This window comes from Thamnophis sirtalis, unplaced genomic scaffold (genome assembly GCF_051295495.1).
Source record: "Thamnophis sirtalis isolate CommonGarterSnake01/CBP01778 unplaced genomic scaffold, rThaSir2_p1.2 scaffold_1, whole genome shotgun sequence".
NCBI classification, from domain to species: domain Eukaryota; kingdom Metazoa; phylum Chordata; class Lepidosauria; order Squamata; family Natricidae; genus Thamnophis; species Thamnophis sirtalis.
Genome location: NW_028261381.1, coordinates 138,998,401 through 139,020,145, shown reverse-complemented (window position 1 = coordinate 139,020,145; position 21,745 = coordinate 138,998,401). Strand labels below are relative to the sequence as shown.

The window sequence follows — 21,745 nt, the reverse complement described above, 5'->3', positions numbered from 1 at the left end:
CCCGTGAAAATGTCTTATGTATGGTGACCACTATGAAAAGGGACAAGGGGGAGAAAAATCCCAAGTATGTGGCGTTGTCTTTAATATTCCCTGACTCAAGTGTCTCCCTGCTGTGCCTGTAAATGTCAGTCCGGTTTTTTCATGGCTGCGTGCACAGATTAGAAACAGCAGGAGAGCTTGGGAATATGACTACAATACCGGTAAGGACTCTCGTCTTCATGGCAGTGCTCAAGTAATTCTTGGAATGCAGGACCCTGCTGTTTTCTAATATTTACACACAACTGGAGTCATCAAGAGCAGTAAATGCACGCTATAAGGGAAGCTTACTTTCTTTGTGTAAGGGACTTTGCATTCAAATCAGGACTCCCAAGAATTGCCACCCCTTCTCCATCCCGCCCTCAAAAATGCCAGTTATTGCAATATTTTTAACATTGTCAAACACTTTTCCATTCTCTCCTTGCTTCTTTAAAGCATCACAGCTCCTAGGAAACATACTTGTTTGTTCTTGAAGCTTCTCTGCAGATAGACAAACTTCCTGGTCTTTATCTTCAAAATCACATTTCCTGCCTGGATCTATATTCTGTTCTGACCCTCCCTCCTCTGTCCAGTAACGACTGCCGAGACAAGCTTAACTGGAATGTACTTTAATAGCAAGAAATCAAAACCTTGGTGGCTGAAAGCCAAGCATAACAAACAGATAAGGACCTTGGCAGCAACTCAGACAAACTCAGGAAGCAAGAAACAGATAAGGCTTGGCAGCAATCCAGCCTGCCAAGCTCAAAGTTCTCCGACATTCGATTCTGTGTTGACTTCTGCAAAGAGGTCTGTGTGCACAAGTAGCTTTTTATAGTCTGGAGAGGAGCCTAATGACCACCAGCTAAGCGCAATTACCTCCTGTAATTGTTCCTGACGCCTAGTAGCTCTTCGATGGCGTGCATCCAGGAACAACTCACTACTGGCCTCCGGCTCATTCTCCCTTGTCTCCTCCCCACTGGTTCAAGGCTCAGGTGCCTCCTGGTGGCCAACCAGCCTCTCTGCGCCCTGCTCGGAGTCGGAACCCTGTCCAGGGTCCTCCACATCCTCCAGAGCCGACTCATAGGGCCCCTCGCTGTCGGAGTCTGGTGGCAGCTCCAACAGCTCCTGCTGGGCCACAACAATCTTCTATCCCAACATTCCCTTTCTTATGATTTCCACTCATCCAGTTGTAATATATTTTCCCATCCAATGGTCTTCTGTTCCTTGAAATGATATAGAGATTTGTCCCTTGCTAATCTAGGTTTAGAAGTACCTCGATTTCTCTTCTACCAACCCACTAGTCAAATCTCACATTTTCAAGGAAGCATTGGGAAAGTTGATGTCCTATTCCAATTAAGCCAAAATATTATCTTTGAACTAACAGTACATTATTCCTGTTCCTCTGCCTCTTATCTAGTTATTCCTTTTTATTACTTTTTTAGACGATAAATATAAGTATAGGTTTGAGCCAGACTGTGATTACACACACATGCACACATATGCGACCAACAATTCATAATTACATTTTCCAAATTTATTTTGCAGACATTATTTCCTTTTTATTCAAGTCTATACAAAATAGCTGAATGCAAGAATGTGCAAAGAAATGCCAAAACACTCTCAAAACATTTGTAAAATTATACTAAACCATACATTCTACATATAAGATTTAAAAACTTTTTCAAGCTAGCACTACATGGCAAATTTAGATGTATGTTTAAACAAAGGTACAAAAGAGGGAAAAGCAAAGTGCTTCTGTAATAAGGTAAAATTAAAAAAAAGAAAAAAAAACACCATGGACCCGCTACTCAGTGCAAGTAGGAAACTCATTCTGGGCTTTTTAACTTCTGAACTCTCTTCCTTGGTTTCAAGTTTGTCTTGGGTTTGGGTGAGATCTTCTGTAATTTGGGTTTGGTGGCTCCAATCTCTATAGTTATTATGAATAAAGACAATTTCATTATTAAAGACAGTTCAGAGAAATTCTGAATTTAATCAAATACTTTTTACTTACTAATACTTTACAATCCACATCAAATTCAGGACATTAATAACTCTGAAAATGGTATCCCTAGCTGCACAAATTATAATTGATTGGCGCATATGAGTTTCTCCATTCCTTCTTGTACGTCTTTGCCTAAAGAAATTTGCTGAAATTATTACAAAATAAAATTGCCTATGGGTATACTTTATAAAACTAAAACTGAATGCAAACATTATTGGGTGTATGTTACAATGCCATCCTCCTGAGAGACACTCGTCAGTGTATAGTTCCAGCAAATGGCATCATCAATTAGAGAGGGCCAATTTCTTAATATCCCATATAATATCCGCTTCTGCCCACGTTCCCAGGAAATTATAGAAGATTTTACACAATGTTTATTGTACTGTACTATTTCTGCTTCAGCATGCAGAAAATTTTTGGAGCCCCTCTTGATAAAAAAAATGATTTTGGCCTGAGTCACATCAAATTGAATATTTAATGAATTTAGACAAGGAACTATCATTACGGAGGCTAGCAAGCTTTAAACAGGCTGCTGCTAAACAGAGATGGTTTTATTAAAAGTTCCCAATGTTTCTTCATTTTATCTGCTATAATAAAGATTTAATATTGGCACTGGTTTTTGCACATTATAATGTATATTATTAAAGTATGGATACTTTTATGTAGGTTTTAACTTATTTGGTATGGCTGGCAATCAAAACTATAAACATATTGAATTGAATTGAATATTTGATTGGAACAAGGAACTGGCAACCCATCTTGAGTAAATATCTAGCCAACTTTCTCTGGCTCCAGCAAAATAAATTTCCTGAAGGGACAAAAAGTGTGAAGAAGGAAAAAATGATTTTGAAGACAGAAGCAATAGTGGAGTTGCTTGTTCTGACTTACATTGTTTATACTCAAGTTTTAAGTCTTACTCCAGCAACTGATGTGGAAAATGAAGTAAACAGCTGTGCTTTCAATTTGATTGCTCAAATGGAAGCATAGGGAACATTTGTCTTTAGCCACAACAACAAATGTGTGCTTTCCATGCATCCACATAAACTACCAGCCTTGAAATTGAGGGGAAGATACACTTACTGAAAAAGTATAATCCATCCTGGAGCAATGCTGAAATACTTCAGTTTAGCTTGCTAGCCTTAAGTGACCTTTGCATCTAGTCAGAACTGTCTAGTTTTCCATATTTTATTAACATGGGATAAATACAGAAAAATATACATTTTACTTGTAGCTAAGAGAGATTCTTCTTCAATCTGATTTTAACCATAATGTACTTCAATAATAGTTGTGTTAACTCAATATCTAAATTACTTTACTATTCACTAAAATTCACAGGCCTTTCATGCTGCCAGCTATGAGTTTTACATGTAATTCCAGACCTTAATCGGAGTCCTAAGTTAGAATCCAGTTCAAATAACATCTTGGCAGTTTTTGTATAACTTGTGACTAAAGCATTAAACAGTTTATTCCTTATGGGTTGGGAATGAAATAATGCCTTGATAATATATTGCCCAAGATTGACTATTAAGGTCAAGCAAAAGAGGACTGATTCATATCTAGAGTGTGATAAATTTCTCATTTCTCCAGGGGAAATTTCCATCTGTTGAAAGAAACAGTGCTATAATCCTAAAGAGAACTTGCATCGTGAAGTATTTTAGAATGATAACCTAACTATACAAATATGATGGATATGACTGCTAAACTGACTCTCTGGGATTGGCGTAGAAGGTGCTTTTCTTCACTGGTTGCACTCATATTTATGATCAACTCTTGAGAATGGCTTTCAGGAGTTTCTACTTGGTCTCATGGCTGCTGAACTGTGAGATTCCACCGGGATCCATTCCATCATGTTCAACATTTTTATGCAACAACTCCTTGAGTTCATTGGATTCTGGGGTTAAGTGCCACCAGTAATATCCATTTGAGCCAGCTGATTGCCAATAAACTGAAGATGTTATGCCTGATAGACAGTGTTGTGCCTGGTGATCAGAAGGGCAGAAATTGGGAATCAGGGTAGGGGGAGCACCTATCCTGTAATTGTAATTTCAACTGCAGGTGGGCTGCTAAGCACCCAAATTTTGAACAGTTGACCATGGGGGGGGGGAGGAGTACAACAGCCATAACTTTACATACCAGTCATTCAGCATTATTAACTACAAATGGTTATTGAACAAATATTGTTAAGTGAGGACCATTTATTTTAAATGATATTCAAGGGCTTTAAGGCAGGAGTCACCAACCCCTGGGCCACAAACTGATAGCAGGCTGCATCCCGTTCAAAATCAGGCCACACAAGTGATGAGTGAGTGCATGCAGCACAGAACCATTCCCTCTCCCCCCCCCCCCAAAAAAAAATGCTGCCAGCGGTCTGCAAAGCCGGAAAGGTTGGAGACTGCTGCTTTAAGTGTCAAGTGCTGATACTTGAAAGAGCATATCTCCCAGTTTCTAAATGTTTCTCTCTCCCAGTTTCTAAATGCTCAAACGTTAAGACCTGGATGAGGCATAGTAATATATGGCTACAGGTATGCAATGCCATTTCCCTTGAGGCTAGGCTTGTGCTGATATTTTGTGTCTTTCAATATCAGTTGCCATTACTGTCACAGCCTGTTTATGCCTTCTGACTATTAGCTGTATCTTTGTCTTGGTTGTTGTGACTGTGTCTTAACTGGGCTATAGTTATAGTTAACTTTGTGTACTATTTTTCCTTGTTTCCTTGATAAATTGTAGCTTACCACAAGATGCTCTGAATAATAGGTTGGCTATAAATGTTTTTTAAAAATAAAAATAAGAATGCCAATAATATTTGCTGTCCAAAGCAACACAGCTTCATTTTGTGGCGCCAACTCAGTCAGATCAAAGAAGGAATATAATTCAAGACAAGCTTTAACTCAGGAAAGCAGGACGCTATACTTCAACATTTTTAATAGAAACATTGAGGTGGGCTGGAACCGCCAATCCAAGTGTCTTCTGGGCATGAAAATTGTTGCAAGCCTTTGAAGTGATTGTTTTGATGTATACCAGGTGCCACTACATTTCACAGAACTGCCTAAAAAGTGCGCCTTGATTGAGGTTTCTTTCGAAGGGAAGCAATCCTTTGATGCTCTGCACAGTCCTAACTTGGAAATTATACCATCTGCCACAGTGCCTTTTAGAGACGGGCTATAACTCACAGGCAGCGAATGTGTGAGGTCCAAACTAATTCCTGGCATTTCCTGCTAAAGAATTGGCAAGCCTTCCTTTCAGTCGTCCTGCTGATGTGCATCTGCTGGTCATAAACTACACATTATGCCAAAATACTACCAAGATTTTATAGTCTATCTGCATAACTCCCTTTTCTTAAAGTAACTGCACTCACTGTTGCAAGTGACTGCTGCTGTTGCTGCTGCTGCTACTACTGCTATTGCTGGTAGCCTCTGGCTGCAACCTGCTGTGATGAATTGGTTGTGGGGAGTCAGCACTTCCTGACAGTGAATTGGACAAGATAGGTGAGGATAAAAATGAAAACAGAGAGGAAAATAAATGGTGGGAAAAGGGGTAGGGAGCCGCCGCCAACAACTTTCATCAACTAACTGTCATCAGTTTTATATGATGAGCAATAAATATATTTCACATTTGCTACTGGCAGATAGCTGACAATCTTTTCTTTTTCCATGTTACCCAACAAAATAGTTAACATTTATTGTACAATTTAAACATCTTTGAATTTTTCTACAGCGATAGATCAGTGACAAATACTAATAAGAATCTTTGACTTACTCGGTGATGCAGGCTTTCTTTTTTTGGCATTTTTCACACCGTCAACAGCTATTTCGGCATTGTCCTCATCAGCAGTAGCTGTCCCTGATGCAGCAACTAATTTTCTTTTTGTCTATTGTCCAAATCAAAACAGAAAAAATGCGCACAAGCAAGTTAAACAAATGATAACGCCATACATAAAATTGCTAACCATATTTCTCTATCAAAGTTTCCTATCCTCAGAGTAATTAACTCAAAAAGCTTTTAACAGAAAAAGCATGTTATCTTAGGAATCATGCTATGATTTTTAATATCTTATTTTGTACAGGTTCCTCCATGAACCTATTTTAGTATATTCAGCAACAAGAGTACAGTTTACAGTAATCAGGTACAATTACAACAGCATATTGAGTGTGGGGGCCTTCCATACAACAATATTTCTTATGCATACAAAATTTATTTCTTGAACTGCCTAAGCAGCTCTCTTTATATTGAAATTTTACTTTAAGTGATTGGAGAGATTCTTGTCTTGTACAAATTGCACTTCTCTGCTAAGAAATTCAGGTTTTGCACACATTTCTGTAAGAACTTAAGATATTCATTACATTTCATATTTTCATAATAGTGAAATATAGTGCTAAGACAATGAAAAAATACATATTGCAGTACTATTTTGAAATTATTGTTAAAAGAATACAGATTACTATATAATTAGTGTAGAATTATAGCTCATGTAAAAATCATAGAAATTGGAAGCATTCATTTATTATTTAAGATCAAAATTTAAGCTACAGCCAGTGAACCCCAAAAGTTGAATTTCAAGCAGCCACCATTGCCAGCCTCCTTTCCATTCTGATTTAGAATAGTTTGAAAGTATTCCAATCAGAAAAGAACATAAATAAATAAAATTCTGACTCTTCCTTCTAGAAGTGATTTCTAAAAGCCTTCAGACTTATTTGGTTAAAATGTTGTTGTTATGCCTCTACCCTCCACAGCAAGAACTGCTTCTCAACCAGACATGCATCAGATTAGACCTTTTATAAATGGTGCAGCGGGGACAATATGCTTCAAAAGAAACTGGAACTGTGTATATATTTCCCCAGTTTTACTATGAATGTTAATAAGCCAAAATATTTTTCAATGTTCTTAGCCTATCAGCACAAAAATTACTATTAAACTTCCGCCCACTTTTTTGGTAACTTTGATCAACGTATATCCAGAGTGAAATAGCTCAAGTGGCTACAAGCTTATATAGCCAACGAGAAAAGGGGAGAGTGCATTACATCTTTCCAAAGTGTTGCTTCATGATTACTATCTAAACCCTGCTGGGCTGAACAGATTGGTTCGATAATTACATACAATAACTGCAGTGGGCAGGTAACCCTCAGCTGGCACAGGGCAACTCCCCTGGGAGAACTTCCATATGCAAACGGCACTGATGGAGTGCATTAGGTACATCTTTCTTGCCGGTGCATAGGCCTGATTAACACCAACCCAAACTCCAAGGTTAGCATGTCAGCAGATTTGTGATGCATTAGGCAGGAATAAACACAGACATTTTTTTCACGTTCTGTCCAAAATTAAGAAGGAATAGTTCACCACTGTATTGCTTCTATATACAGGATATAAATGCATTCTTCCTGTCTAACTGAAATAGAGCTGCTCTTTTTTAAAAGTCTTCCTGTTAAAGCAGCTGCTCAATACTTTCCACACACTAATATAGTTTCCCAGCTTATACACTGAAAGGCACATTTTTAATCTTGATCCAGGCCAGCTAGATAGCAAGGAACGTCAGGTATTGTTCTCTGACAGAGGCAACACTGAAATATTTATTTCAGTTCAAATGTTTTCTAGCTGTTATCAAATGTCAGCAATGGGCTCATCACTAAGCATATTCCATGGCTTGAGTAGTTTACAAGCTCAATAATGAATATTTTCACTGCATGAAAATGAAGGAAACTTCTTTTTTGGCAGAAGTTAGCTGAACAAATGTAAATGTTACAGTAACATCATCCATTTCATATGAAAGTGAATTAAATTTAAGCCTAGTAGGGAATGCTCTCTCATTAATAAATCCCAGAACCAGAATCACTTAAAATGCACAATAGAGAAGATGAATAACTCCCTCTGTAACCAATTTCAATTAGCTGGGCAGCCACTGTTTCTACTATTTCTCAATTTACTAGCCATTATGATATGGCATCATCATATGTCCCCAACAGAATGCAGTTTTGAGGTTCAACTTGGAATCAATTCCTAGCCAATATTGAAATTGAAAAACGTATTGTGCAGTTCTATGCATAATCAAAAGTATGTTGTTACTGGAATTTGTTCCCTAGCAGGTATGCAGCTGTACCCCAGTTAAAAACATAATGGAATTCATTTGGAGGGGGGGGAGAGAAGGGTAGTTCATCTTATACTTGTCTGAGAGCTAAGAAATATGGCAATCTAGCCAATCTCCTACTGAGTTAGGAGCCTGGGCATCCTTAAACCTGTACACTCCTACCCTTTCCTTCATATCCAGCCATTGTTTGAGAACTAATTAGTTTGAAAAATGATGGCATACACATATAAAACTTTATACAAGATCTTCTCCAAAAACAAAAGGGACGAGACCTTTGTTCAGGTAAGGAAAAGAATATGGGAACAAACCAGAGAATTGTTATGCAAGTCTTTATGGGATCGCAACAGATTTAAGCAGTAAATCCTTGGAATCATCAGAATCATCAAAACAATTCTTTCTAATGAAACGCTACAAGGTTTATCAATCCTTTCTACCTACCTTTGTAATAGCCTGCCTCATTTGAAAAGGAACATTCATGACACATAAGGCAGGTTTTTACCAATGCAGCATCATTGTAAAGAGAGTTACATTTTATGCATTCAGAACTAAAGAATTCTACTCTATTTTTATTAATTGAGTCTCTTTTCCAATTATAAACTAAATAAATGCTTTTAGGATTTTTTTTCTACAAAGCACTATTAAACTGACACAGTAGAAATGAAAACCTCAGTACACAATATCTATCAAGTTAGACCTTGGAACTATATTAAGACAACCATTTCTATTTTTTTTCATTTCACATGCTAATCAAAAAGCCCAAAGCATAAAGTAAGAATAGGAAGCAAGCTGCAAGTTCCTTGAGATGTTCAAAAGTATTCATGTTTCCAGTCAGCTCCTTTGTAAATCAAATTTTCATCTGAAAGACATTCTATTCATTTGGCTGCAGAGCTGCAATCCCATTAGGCTCACAAGGTCCTCCTTGCTTTAACACCTACAAACAGTAGTCCGTGACTTACGAGCATTTTGTTCAGTGACTGTTCAAAGTTATAGCAATGCTGAACGCAGGGACTGAGAACTGGTCTCCAAAGTTATGGCTGTTGCAGAACCCCTGTGGTCACATGATCAAAATTCAGGCACTTGGCAGCCTGCCATGCTGACACAAGGGTGCTTCAACTCTCCCACCTGCCTATCTCTCCCCCATCTCTGCTCTCTTGCCCCCTACACTCTGCAGCCTCTGCCATCCTAGCTGACTTTTGCCATATTGTTGTCATTGGCCACATAAGACTTTGTTGTCCAAGTTACTGTTGGCAGTTTCCTTACGGCACTTTGGGGAGGATGGGATGGCCTTGTGTGGCCAGCAGCTGCCTCATAAAGGGTCAGGCTGGGAATACTTTGCCAGCAGCGGAAGCAAGAAGATGGCAAAGATCACTTTGGGTGGCAGAGCACAGAGCAACAGGGGCCTCAGAACGCAAGGCAGCAAGGTGACTGTGATTGGGACTGGGCTTCACACGGCAGCTCAGGGGCTTCTTGTAGTCCCAGAACTGCAGCACATGAAGAAGCCTCAACTGCAGTGTGACAAGCAGCCCCAGGACCTGAGAGTTTGGATTGCGGTAGGTCCTCATGTAATCAGTGGAATGCCATTAACAACAGCAATGTGGAGTGCTGGGATTGCTGTTGCTAAGCGATGTGGTCACATGATGTCATGCTTTATGAGCATATCATCTAGTGACAGAAACTCAGCTCACAATTGCAGTCATAAATCAAGGACTACCTGTTCATTTGAGCTAGGCATCTCCAAGTGGAGATATTCAGCTCTTTCATCTGGAAATGGCTATATTAGAAGCAATGTTACTTTGGCAGCCTAGTCTAAGCAACCCATTTGCTATAAATCCTAAGGTAGGACCTTAAAATGTATTTATGATGCTGGTCTTGAATATGGCTTGGATTCAGCAATTAATACAAAATAACTGAGCAGCCATTAGCAAAAATAGGGATTACCATCAATTTACAGCTGTACTTTTGCCAATTTCCTAACTTATTTGAGGTTCCAGACACCTCAACCATCTATATCATTAAAAACACTATTAGTAGGGAAACTGCTTAGTGAATTTACAGTCTTTTTTTCATTCCAAATAATATCATTTAATATCTGTGTTAATATATTTACTATAAATTTCTTTATGAATAAAAACAAGTTTTGGTTTTACACAAATTGGTCACATATTAGCAGTCAGTATGCCAGATAAAGACAGAGATATGTGATGAAACTTAACTTAGATCAGTGTTGATAATGTCTTCCTTTTAAAAAGAATGACCTACATTAAATGTGCAGCAGTATTTTTTTCTATCTGAGGTGACCAAAGACATTACATAAAGAAAATTTCAATGCAAAAATGCTTCATATTTACAAACTCCAAATCATAGTTACATAATTATCACTGTCCTTGAAGAATATATTTAATAATTAGGATGATCAATTAATCCTGGCATCCAATACAAATACATGGATAATATATCTGGATACAAAATGCATGGATAACTTGAACAGTTAACCCTGTCAAATTCTTTGAAAGCTTAGTTTGAATGCAATTGGGGATGATGACTCATTTCAAAATTTTGTTGTAATTTCTGCTTTTCAGTAATGAACAACTGGTTACCCACACAATTAAGTACTACATACAAATTGCATGCACTATGCTGTTTCTACAATTTCGTGGCAAGTGCTTTTGCCACCCAAGTATTCCTGCTGAGTGGGATTTCAAAAACAATATTTGATTTGGTAGAGTTCTCCCCCTAATCTTAAAATATTTGAACCAAAGAACCACCTCAAAGTGGTTCAGTATAATAGCCAAATCCAGATAAAGGTATGTGCAACTCTCAACTATGCTTAAACTAATTCTTTGGATTGCAGGTAGCTATAGGAAATTTAAATAAGCCCATGGCCCAGTCAAATCTCATGTGCACAATTTTTCTTTCCCTTTACTGTCTTGATTTAACCATTTATAAAACCATTCTCTCTTATTTCAACTGAAAACAAGATACATTAAATACAGATCTGAATTAAAAAGACCTTAGGCTTTGCTGGAATATCGCCATTCAATGAAACTTCAAAATCCAGTATGCCATCGTCTTTGTGACCAATGTTTTGCAGACCTTGAAGAAATATTTCCCGTAATTCCTGATATGGTGGTTTTTCAGTGTAGGACAGAGCCATCACTTTTTCCATATACCTGGCTATTTCATCTAAAGAAAGCAATAAGTCCCAATAAGTCAATTACATTTTCATGTAGCAATATAGTGATACGGTATAAAATTCAGCTACTACTACAGTCATAGCTATTATCCAATATGGTAAGAAAAATATTTTCTTCTTCTCTGCTCACAGAAACTATTTTGTTTCTGGAGACAGAATCTATAAAATACATAAAATTCTGCTTTGAATAATCAGTATAATAAATATCCAGATAAATATCATAGAACAAAAGGAGAGCTTTCCTGACAATTTCACATCTCAAGAGAAACTCTGGAGGGGATAGATTTGTCAAATGAAAATGGCCATCTTCTCCCACATTTGTCAGGTGCTAAACAGGCCTGAGGCAGTCATTTAATCTTTCTAGATTCATTTTATTTAGGAATATTGAAGTTTCACAGAAATATCAAATTTCATAGTACACATAACATGAACTTTGTTTACAGGCACAAATATGTTGGAGAATCTGGATGTAACAGTACAGATAAACAGATCCCTCTTTTAATAATTTATCTTTTAACAACATTTGAAAATGTAATCATTGTAAATAAATAACCACAGTAAATCTTAAAACAGTACTGTATTTAATGGTAGTGTACTTCTAAAAATAAATAAGATCAGCAAATAGATTTAAACAGGGAAATTTATAACATTGGTCAGATTTTTTTGACTGATCTTTTCTGAAAAGAAAAAGATTTCCTAGCAAACAAACTATCTTTACTCAATTTCATGAGAATAGTTTTATTTATAACTCTTTTCTCTGCAGTAAGAAAACCTGCAAGCATATAGACCATAACAGCATCAGAGTGCTGGTGAAACAGATATTGTTGGCAAAATGGGTTGCTTTTTCTTTCAACTTTCTCTGAAACCTCAAATAAAGTATATGGTGAGGGAGGAAAGAAAAATTCTGTTTCCAGGCTGCTCTTGTATCATCCACAAATATTAGGCATGTTTTTTTTTTTATTCTGCCTGTAAACTGCACATCAGGACTTTTGGGGACAACTTATTCATGTGCTCCCCAAATAAGGGACACTGGTATATTTTGTTTCAATGAATTCCTCTACATCTTTTTTCTTTCCTTACAAATGCATTTGTTTGATGAAATAATTTAAGCAAGCTCTTACTTACCTGGCTTATCTTCTTTAGTGAAACATTTCAACATGAATTCTGAAATGTTATCGGTATACCTGGGAGAAAAAACAAGATGCCAAACTATGTTTAAGAGATCAGTAGTTAAATTTTGATCTGTTTGATTTCCTTCCTTTCAAATATACAATATATATATGCAGCACATGCAATACACACATATACTGGTAGCAATAATGAAGAGTAATAATAGCATCCTAGCTTTTTAAAATTACACTCCATCATTGAATAATATATGTTACAATCCTCCTGTTATGGTTAAGGAATGAAAACATTCTGACAATTAAAATCCTAGCATAGAAATTCTGTTGTATTAAGTTTCTGATGAGAACATTAAGAGAAATGGGAATCTGTAACATGACATCTTGTTTTTGATAAATAGAACCACAATGATTGCCAAACTAAAATGATATTAGCATCTGGCTTTTATATGTGGAAGATGGCACAACAGGATAAATAAGCTAGGGGTCATAGACCATGGGGTCCATGACAATTCACCACAGCCATTTCACCTCAGACCAACTCGCTGCGGGGCAGGAGTTACACTAATATCAAAGAAATGGTGGAATAGAATCATTAAAGAAAGGATGCAAAATGAGGGACAAAATTAAATGTGAATGAATGATAAAAATTAAAACAATTGTTCATTTCTTTTAAATAATTAAATTGAATTGTTAAATTGTCCCGCAGTACGTTGGCCGTGGAGAGCTGTCCCATTTCAAAGACCATGTTGGTCCTTCTCATGTTTTCAGCTCTCAACACTATGGTGTTTATTTACGGCCCAGGTGGATTCAGCAGAGCTAGTAAAAATAGCATGTAGTGAATAAACATTTATAGTTCTGTTCATATTAGAATTCTGTTGCAAGCTGATGTTAAATAAGCTTTGGGAAGGGAAGACAACAAAAAGCAAGCACCACTTAAGAATAATATAACAACATTTCGCATTAACACTTTACGGGATTTCTAGTTTCATTGTTTCTGGCTTTATCTCAGACTGCAGGTAAAACAGTACAAAAATCAAAGTGTGCAGGTGTGTATTTGTAATAAAATCCTTACATTTCAACATCAAAAGTGGAATCATTTATGAAAAAAATCTGTTGTACTAGTTCAACATGGACTCTTGCTTATTTTTCTTTCACATTAAGCATTTCCGTCCCTTCTTGTAAGATTCAACTCTACCTTCAACCCCAAACCAAAGGCTCACTGGCTGATTTTGGGTCAACTGCTCTTTCTCAGGTCAACTAATCTCACTAAATTGTTTGTTATGGGGACAAGGGAAGAAGAGTGATATGTACACCACCTTGAGTTTCAGAAAGGTGGTATATAAATCCATCAATCAATGTTGGAGTTGCAATACAGCACTGCAATATCTAACTGCATAGCTGAAATAAGAATGTCATCCAATTTCCACCCAATAATTCAATTTCAATTAAACCTGTCAAGTCTGTCTCACCTGGATTTTTAAGATGAAAATATGATATTTAGTTTCATCTAAGCACATCTACATCAAGCAGTTTGAGTACATCAAAGAGTTTTATTGTTAAATACGTTAAAATTACCTAATTTTTGACAATTTGACATAATCTGGATTTTGCAGGTTATCTTCCCAAGGCAGACTACCGCTGAGCCAACAGATCATACAATAACCCAAAATTTCCAAGTCACCACGTCTTGATGGAGCTAAAAAAGAAAAAAGTGCTAAATTCATAGTGAAGATGAAAATAGTTAAATTGCATTGCAATATTAGTTACAACCTATAAAGGCAGAACACTCACTATGGATTATAATTTCAGTTACATTGGAAAGGAGTTATTGGTTGGAGAGTTTCAGATTGCCATGACAAATTTAAGACCACAGGGAAAGGTAGTACAGTATATAAAAAGGGAAAATTTAAATGGAATGAGACATGATTGGAGCTTTGACCGAAATAGCTACCCAAATTACATAAGAGAACGCTTGTGCTCAGCCGCAGAGAAACCTGGATTAACTAAGTCTTTTCAATCTGGGTTCAGGCTAGGGTATATTCCTAAAAAATCATGTGCCACACTTGTGCATATCTTTTTGAGAGTGAGAATTGATGCAACCATTATAGTTGCATTATAGCTCCTCTTAATATCAAAATGAAACTGCTGGGATGATCATTCAATGGGATTTAGTGTAGTGTCATCAATATCCTGATGAAACCAACTCACACATCTCCACCATGAGCCAGACCGATGATGCTATTGCTGGGCTGGCCCAGCCCCTCAATATTATGAAGATATGGATATCAATAGCAACAACACTTACCATATTTTTCGGAGAATAAGACACACCTTTTTTCCTCTATAGAGGCTGAAAATCTGGGTGCGTCTTATACACAGAATACAGCATTTTTTTACCTCCTGAAGCCCCGCCCCTTCACCAAAATGGCTGTGCATAGCCTTATGGAGGCTTTCAGACAGCTCCTGGGGGCTGGGGAGGGCAGAAATGAGCAAAGAAACGGGGCGTTTCCCCCCCCCCAGCCGCACTCTATATGCCTCCCTAAGGCTATGCATGCAATTTCTTTGACACAAAAATGGCCCATTTTCATGAAAAACGCGCCATTTTTTCCTTGTTTTTGGCCCCCTTCACCTCCCCAGGAGCACTCTGCAAGCCACCACCCCCCAGGCTATTCATGCCTTTTTTAAAACAAAAAACAAAAACAGGCCCATTTTCGTGAAAAACGGGCCGTTTGGGGGAGGTTTGCAGAGTGCAAAAGCTTTTTTCCCCCCTTTCGGAAAGCTATTTACTTAGAGTGGTTGATGAGAATTACATTGATCAAGTGCTGTCCCAGCAGAAACAAAGTTTTAGGTGCTACAGGTTGTCAGCTATTTTCTTCTCCAGCACATTGATAAATACACCTGGAAACATCTACCTACCTATCTACCTACTCTCTCTCTCTTTCCCTACCTACCTACTGTATTTCTCTCCCCCCTCTATCTACCTATATATGTACCTACTCTCTCTCTATCCTCCCCTACCTATCTACTGTATTTCTCTCTATCCCTCTACCTACCAACCTACCTACACTCTCTCTCCTAACCTATCTACTGTATTTCTATCTCTCTCTCTATCCCTTTATCTACCTAACTACTCTCTCTCTCTCCCTACTACCTACTGTATTTCTCTCTTTTTCTCCCTATCTATCCCTCTATCTACCTACCTACTTTTTTTAAAAAAATTGCCTCTTCAAAACCTGGGTGTGTCTTATACTCCAAAAAATACGGTAAATTTATATACCGCTTTACAATGCTTTACAGCCCTCTCTACGTGGTTTACAGAATCAGCATATTGCCCCCAACAATCTGCATTTTGCCCACCTCGAAAGAATGGAAGACTAAGTCAACCTTGAGCCTTGGTGAGATTTGAACTGCCAAATTGCAGGCAGCCGGCAGTCAGCAGAAGTAGCCTGCAGTACTGCACTCTAACCACTGTGCCACCATGGCTCAATAGGGAAGAACTGGCCCTAATTCAACCCTGGCAAGAGAGATTGGCTGTGTTTGGGCATACCAGAGTCCGACGATGAGTCATATTTGATTCTGGATGCAATGGCACTCCATTGGACACAGTGTTGGTGCACAATTGAGAGGTCCTCCTATATTTATACCTCCTACTTAAGGAACAGGTTGCAACTATGACCAATGAGTCTTTTGTTCCAATGGCGCAGTTGTCTGAATTGAAATACCTTGCTTATGGTCACTCATACTCTTTCTGGATTGTGGTGAATGCAGGAAGGTCAGGGAATGGAGAATGGCAGTCAGAATGCAAGAAAGTCGAGGAGTGGAGGGTGCATCAGAGCATGAAAAAGTGCAACTGTCCATGGGAAACAGCAATTGTCATAAGTGCAAGCCTGTTGCCAAGAGCCTGAATTGTGATCATATGACTGTGGGGGCACTGCAATGGCCCAAATTTTGAGGCCCAGTTGCAAGTAGCATTTGCTCAGCACTGTTGCAACTTCAAACTGTTGCTGAATGAATGCTCAGTAAAAGAGAACTTACCAACATACCAAACAACTTTGTTACCTTTTATTGTTACCTATAAGAAGAATGAATATGCATAAAAACAAAAAACATCTTACCCACTCCCTTGTGTGCATCTATACTAGTAAATTCAAGAGTTCCATCATGACATCGTTTGGGGTTTTCTTTGTAATCCTTGTGATTGCCTTCTGGAGAGTATCGAAAAGCAAGGCCATAATCTACCAAGTACACCTGTGCCGGTTTCAAGCACAACAAAATCAATCCAAGAATTAAAAACAGCCAACCAGAAGATGTACTTTATTTATATAATACTGACTTCTCATTATATCATTAATGTCAGGAAATGTCATTCAAAATACTGTGTTTCCCCGAAAATACGACCTGTCCTGAAACTAACGCCTTACCACATTTTTCGCGTGGGCAAAAATATAAGCCCACCCCCGAAAATAAACACCCTGGACAACCCCCCCCTCAGGCCAGGCAGAGCACCGCTCACCTACCTAGTGGTATCCCGAAGGCGCCAAGCCGTGGGAGCTGGGGGTAAGGCGCTCACATTGCTTGCCACCTTCGGGATACTGCTAGGTTGGGGAGTGGCATTCTGCCTGGCTGGAGGGGGGAGTTGCCGGGCGGCTGCTCCCTTGTGAGCAGGCTCCTGAAGAGCCGGGCACAGCCTCAGGGGTGAAGCAGCCATGAGTTAACCACACTCAAGAGCAGCCGCCCGGCAAATCCCCTCTCCAGCTGGGCAGAGCACCATTCACTGACCTAGGGGTATCACTTAGGCGCCAAGACACATGGCGCTCTGCCCGCCCCCCAGCTCCCGCAGCTTGGCACATTCGGGATTCCCCCTAGGTCAGTGCATGGAGCTCTGCCCAGCTGGAGAGGGGGGGTTTGCACGAGCGCCTGTTCCACCCCCAGCCTCACCAAGCCCTTGTGCAGCTCTCCCAGGGCACTGCCGCCGCCGCCACACACTGAGCATAGCTTCCAAACTCCAAAACTCGGGACTGAGTCTTCCAGCATCGGCCTCTCTAGGAATGCTCTCTATGGTGGGCCGGCTGCCAGACAGAGAGTCTTCCAGACAAAGAGTCTTCCAGCAGCCGGCCCACCATAGAGAGCACTCCTAGAGCGGTTGATGCTGGAAGACTCGGCCCCGAGTTTTGGAGTTTGGAAGTTATGCTCGGAGCGCGGCAGTGGCGGGCGGCAAGCAGCAGTGCCCTGGGAGAGCTGCACAAGGGCTTGGTGAGGCTCGGGGCGGAACAGCACTTGCGCAACCCCCCCTCTCCAGCCGGGCAGAGCTCCATGCACTGACCTAGGGGGTATCCCGAATGTGCCAAGCCGCGGGAGCTGTGGGGCAGGCAGAGCGCCACGTGGCTTCGCGCCTTAGTGATACCCCCTAGGTCAGTAAATGGCGCTCTGCCCAGCTGGAGAAGGGATTTGCCGGGCGGCTGTTCATGAGCGTGGTCACCTCATGGCTGCTTCACCCCTAGGGCTGTGCCCAGCTCTTCGGGAGCTCATTCGCAAGGGAGCAGCTACCCAGCAACCTCAAAACAATAAGCCTTCCCGAGGCTTATTTCATGGGGCAAAAGAAAATAAGACCCTGTCATATTTTCGAGGAAACACGGTATAAGTATGTGTTTTCTTTTTGTACCAAGATTCTTCCTAATATTAAAAGCTCAATTATCTATCCTATATACTTCAATAAAAACAAAACATTATATTATTAAATTTAACAGGACTCCCAAGCAAGTTAAAGTAAGCCTACCTACAATCCAATAACATTAATCTAATATTGATGTTAAAAGAACCAAATAGAAAAATATTATCTGCACCCTACCTTAATAATTAACCAGCTCCTGATTGAACTGATGTAGAACAAATTGCCTCAGGGGTATAGATGGTGATTCTAAATATCGTATTACCAGCACAAACCTAATTCAGAATTATTTTTAATAACCAAGGCTCACTATACCAGTGGATGCTTTCAATTCCCACCTGAAGTCTCATGCTGCTTTTACCACCAGTTTCAATTTCATTTACATCTCACAAACTGTTACAGAAACAAGTCAGCACCAGTCTTATGCTCTTTCTTTTCCAATTCAATCTGCTGGGCTATATAAAGCCTTTTATGGCATTGGATCAGGTTATTGAAGGGACGACCTATCTTCATCATTTCTGCCCTCCAGTAATATCGGACAGAATTGGTGCTCCCTCCCTCAAACAACTGCATCTATCAAGACCCAGGCCTTCTCTGTTGCAGCCCCTGTCCTCTGGCAGCTTTGTGTAGCTCCCATTCTGATGACCCTATGACAGGCTTTTTAAAAATGGCCTTTCTCCCAAGCTATGGGCTATGGTACTTGTGGATTCTGTTGGTTATAGCTTTTTGATATATGGGAGTATCATGGTTATATCATGGGGGTTTTTCTTTACTGTTTTCTGTTTTTAAAGTATAAGCTTTCCAGAGTCATCCTGGAATTTGGTGGCTTCTAAATCAAATAAGTATGTAAATTCATTTCCTGGCTCCAAATCTGGGTAAGTGAATATTAATATAGGTTGTAAAAAGTCTGTGCTTACAGAAAAATCTTAGACTGGGCTGCTAAAATTTCTGGCTTGATGAGCATGTCATGAGTTCTTCCAAGAGTTACCATGTAAGAAGGGGTCATCTTTTCATCAACATAGGATTAGCCAGCTACAAAATACCTATTAACCAGGAAGCCATTTCCCCCAGAATTCTAATGTGCCTGTTCTGAAGCTATTGGAACATTTTTAAAGAAAACACTAAATTTTGTTCCCACTAGGAAAAACTGTAAGACTCACTATCAATGTTTCTTCCTTGCACTATGTCGGCTTCCATTTTACCTTCCTTAGAAAAATCAGATGAATCCTTCCCAGAAATGTATTATACAAGAAATAAGTCAATAATCCTAAGAATATTTGCATTGCCAGATATACTGTAATTCTGTATCAAGCTAAGAAAGTTATGGGAGCTTCATCACTGGAGGCTTTCAAGAAGAGATTGGACTGCCATTTTTCAGAAATGGTATAGGGTCTCCTGCTTGGGTGGTGGGGGTTGGCCTAGATGACCTACAAGGTCCCTTCCAACTCTGTTAATCTGTAACTAAAATGATGTGTCAAACATTAAGATGGGAAAAGTGTCTTTGAAGAGTGAGCTCCTGTGCTACAAATTTATTTCTTGATTGAAATGCAAAGTGTCAATTTAAACAACTAAAAAATTATGTATATGTATATGTTGCTTTGTTATAGAAATTCTACTTTAAAACCAAATCAATCATTTTCCTTTGATTTACGAAATTATTTTCATTTTTAGATAATTCTCATCTTCCAAAATAGTATTTTTATCAACAATTCATATAATGGTGATAAAAAAACTGTGGATGTAAGACAAAAACCTCAGGTTTACAAACAAAAAAAGAAATCTAAAGTGATGGGGTGATCAATCAATCACATAACTGAAATAATGTAGTAAACAAATGAACTATTTTATACAGATGAATCTAGGAACTGATCTTCTACTGCCATCCCTGCTTGAATAAAAGCAATGCAACCATCTAGTTACTCTTGGACCTCTTGCCAAAGGAAGGGACAAAATAACCTGCACAATGTTTCTATCAATTTACATGGGAATATGAAATTGTCATCTCAAGAAAAGCACCTAAACTTAGAAATTATTCATTTGCTAATGATGACTACTATAACTAAATGATAATAATAAATAGACAACTAGGGATATTTCTGTAAACCATTTGATTTGAACTAATACGTTAAGAAATCAGGTTTTCAAGTAACAGAACACTTATGGCTTGATGGATTCTTCAAACAAAGGAAATAAAAAATTGACAAAGCTGACAAGCAAACGTAATTCACTGGTGTAGTATATAATTTTAAACTTCCACCCCCAAACAGCTATTTGAAATTCATTTTGTATTGCAAGCATTCTCTTGAATATTATTCAGGGCAGAATAGCCAATTTGATCAGCTGCCAGCAAAGTGAATAAAAAATGTACAACATTAACTAGATATAAATGTCAAGCAGAAATATTAACGCTGTACACATTCATAAAGGCAAGATTTCTGCTGAGGTTCACAGCAGTTCCATTTTCTTTAAAACAATAGGTTAAACACTAAAGGAAGAAAAGATTGAAAGTTACCTGATTTGGAATCTCGTGGCCCAGGAGAAGATTTGAGGCCTTGATATCTCCATGTACATATTCATGTTCATGAATATATTCCAAAACATTAAGCTAAAAAAGAACAGAACATCAGGAAAAAAACTTCAATAAAATTAATTTCAATGAGGTCTCTACTTACATTAACATAGAAAAACATTAACTTACTATTCTCAATCCCAACTGTAACACTGTTTTGCGTGAAAACTGCTTTCCTTGTTCTTCAAATATCTTCTGAAGATCTTTCCCTAATCTGTCCATCACCATAAATCTATAACTGATTTAAAAATATATAAGGAAATTGAAAACAAACATACAAAAAATAACATTCAATCTTGAGGATTGTACAGACATGGAATTTTATTAGCACCAATTAACAATCATGTGCCATTAACCTCTTCCAGGTCTTTATTTACTTCCCTGTCTAATTTCCAGACCTAGTATTTCTTAATGGTCTCCCACCTACATACTAAGCAGGACTGATCATGATTAGCTTTTATGATGACAAAGGTTCTAGATACTACTCACTCCCAAGCAATGCAGTGGCATGAAAAAAAGAAAGAAAAGTTTAAAAACTGATAAAACTTACTAAAGAACCCTCTTCAATATTTTCTACGATTTCAGGAAAGTATGCAGGAATAAATGAAATCAGAACAGGATAGCAATTCAACTGATACTAAAGGCAAATTTCGGAAGTATAACAGAGAAGAGATCAGGTGTGTCTCCTGACTGAAGGAGATGAAGAATCTGTGCTGTTCTAATTAACCAAACTTCTGTGCCATAATTGTGGCACCTGAAGCATAATCTCATTTAAATACCCCCCTTAGGAAACAATAAAAACAGTTCTGTTTTCACTCATTAAATAACTTATTTAAAAAAATCAATAGAGAAGAAAAATGTCTTTTCAATTTCTTTAAACAAATCCTTAATGTCTGTCACTAAACTACAAGACAAAGAGAAGAGTTATCTCATTAACATCCCTTTCAATTAGTATATCTCCTGTTTGATATTTTCTTAATGGTTTAATTTTAATGATAGTCGATTATTTTTACCTTTTTTGTTATTTCACATATCTAGCAAGGTATTTTTGATTATCTCTTTGGACAGATATTTTTGTAATTTAATTGCTAG

At 38.4% G+C, this 21,745-nt stretch overlaps 1 protein-coding gene across 6 annotated transcripts in view; it reads right to left on the bottom strand.

The window, feature by feature from the left end:
* Nucleotides 1-1,534: 1,534 nt before the first annotated feature.
* VRK1 (VRK serine/threonine kinase 1) overlaps nucleotides 1,535-21,745 on the bottom strand; it is a 99,917-nt gene continuing 79,706 nt past the window's right edge. For 3 of the 6 annotated variants that reach the window (XM_087726143.1, XM_087726138.1, XM_087726147.1), the window contains exons 6-14: nucleotides 20,783-20,891; nucleotides 20,597-20,689; nucleotides 16,532-16,664; nucleotides 13,992-14,112; nucleotides 12,415-12,473; nucleotides 11,107-11,279; nucleotides 5,774-5,885; nucleotides 5,373-5,478; nucleotides 1,535-1,942 (exon numbers count right to left, since the gene is read on the bottom strand). In XM_087726143.1, coding sequence (XP_087582269.1) covers nucleotides 1,708-1,942; nucleotides 5,373-5,478; nucleotides 5,774-5,885; nucleotides 11,107-11,279; nucleotides 12,415-12,473; nucleotides 13,992-14,112; nucleotides 16,532-16,664; nucleotides 20,597-20,689; nucleotides 20,783-20,891 — 1,141 coding nt within the window. In that variant the 3' untranslated portion in view covers nucleotides 1,535-1,707. Of the gene's footprint in view, nucleotides 1,943-1,995; nucleotides 2,150-5,372; nucleotides 5,479-5,773; nucleotides 5,886-11,106; nucleotides 11,280-12,414; nucleotides 12,474-13,991; nucleotides 14,113-16,531; nucleotides 16,665-20,596; nucleotides 20,690-20,782; nucleotides 20,892-21,745 lie in introns of those variants that run through there. The other 3 variants (XM_087726148.1, XM_087726149.1, XM_087726150.1) reach the window with 3 other exon arrangements.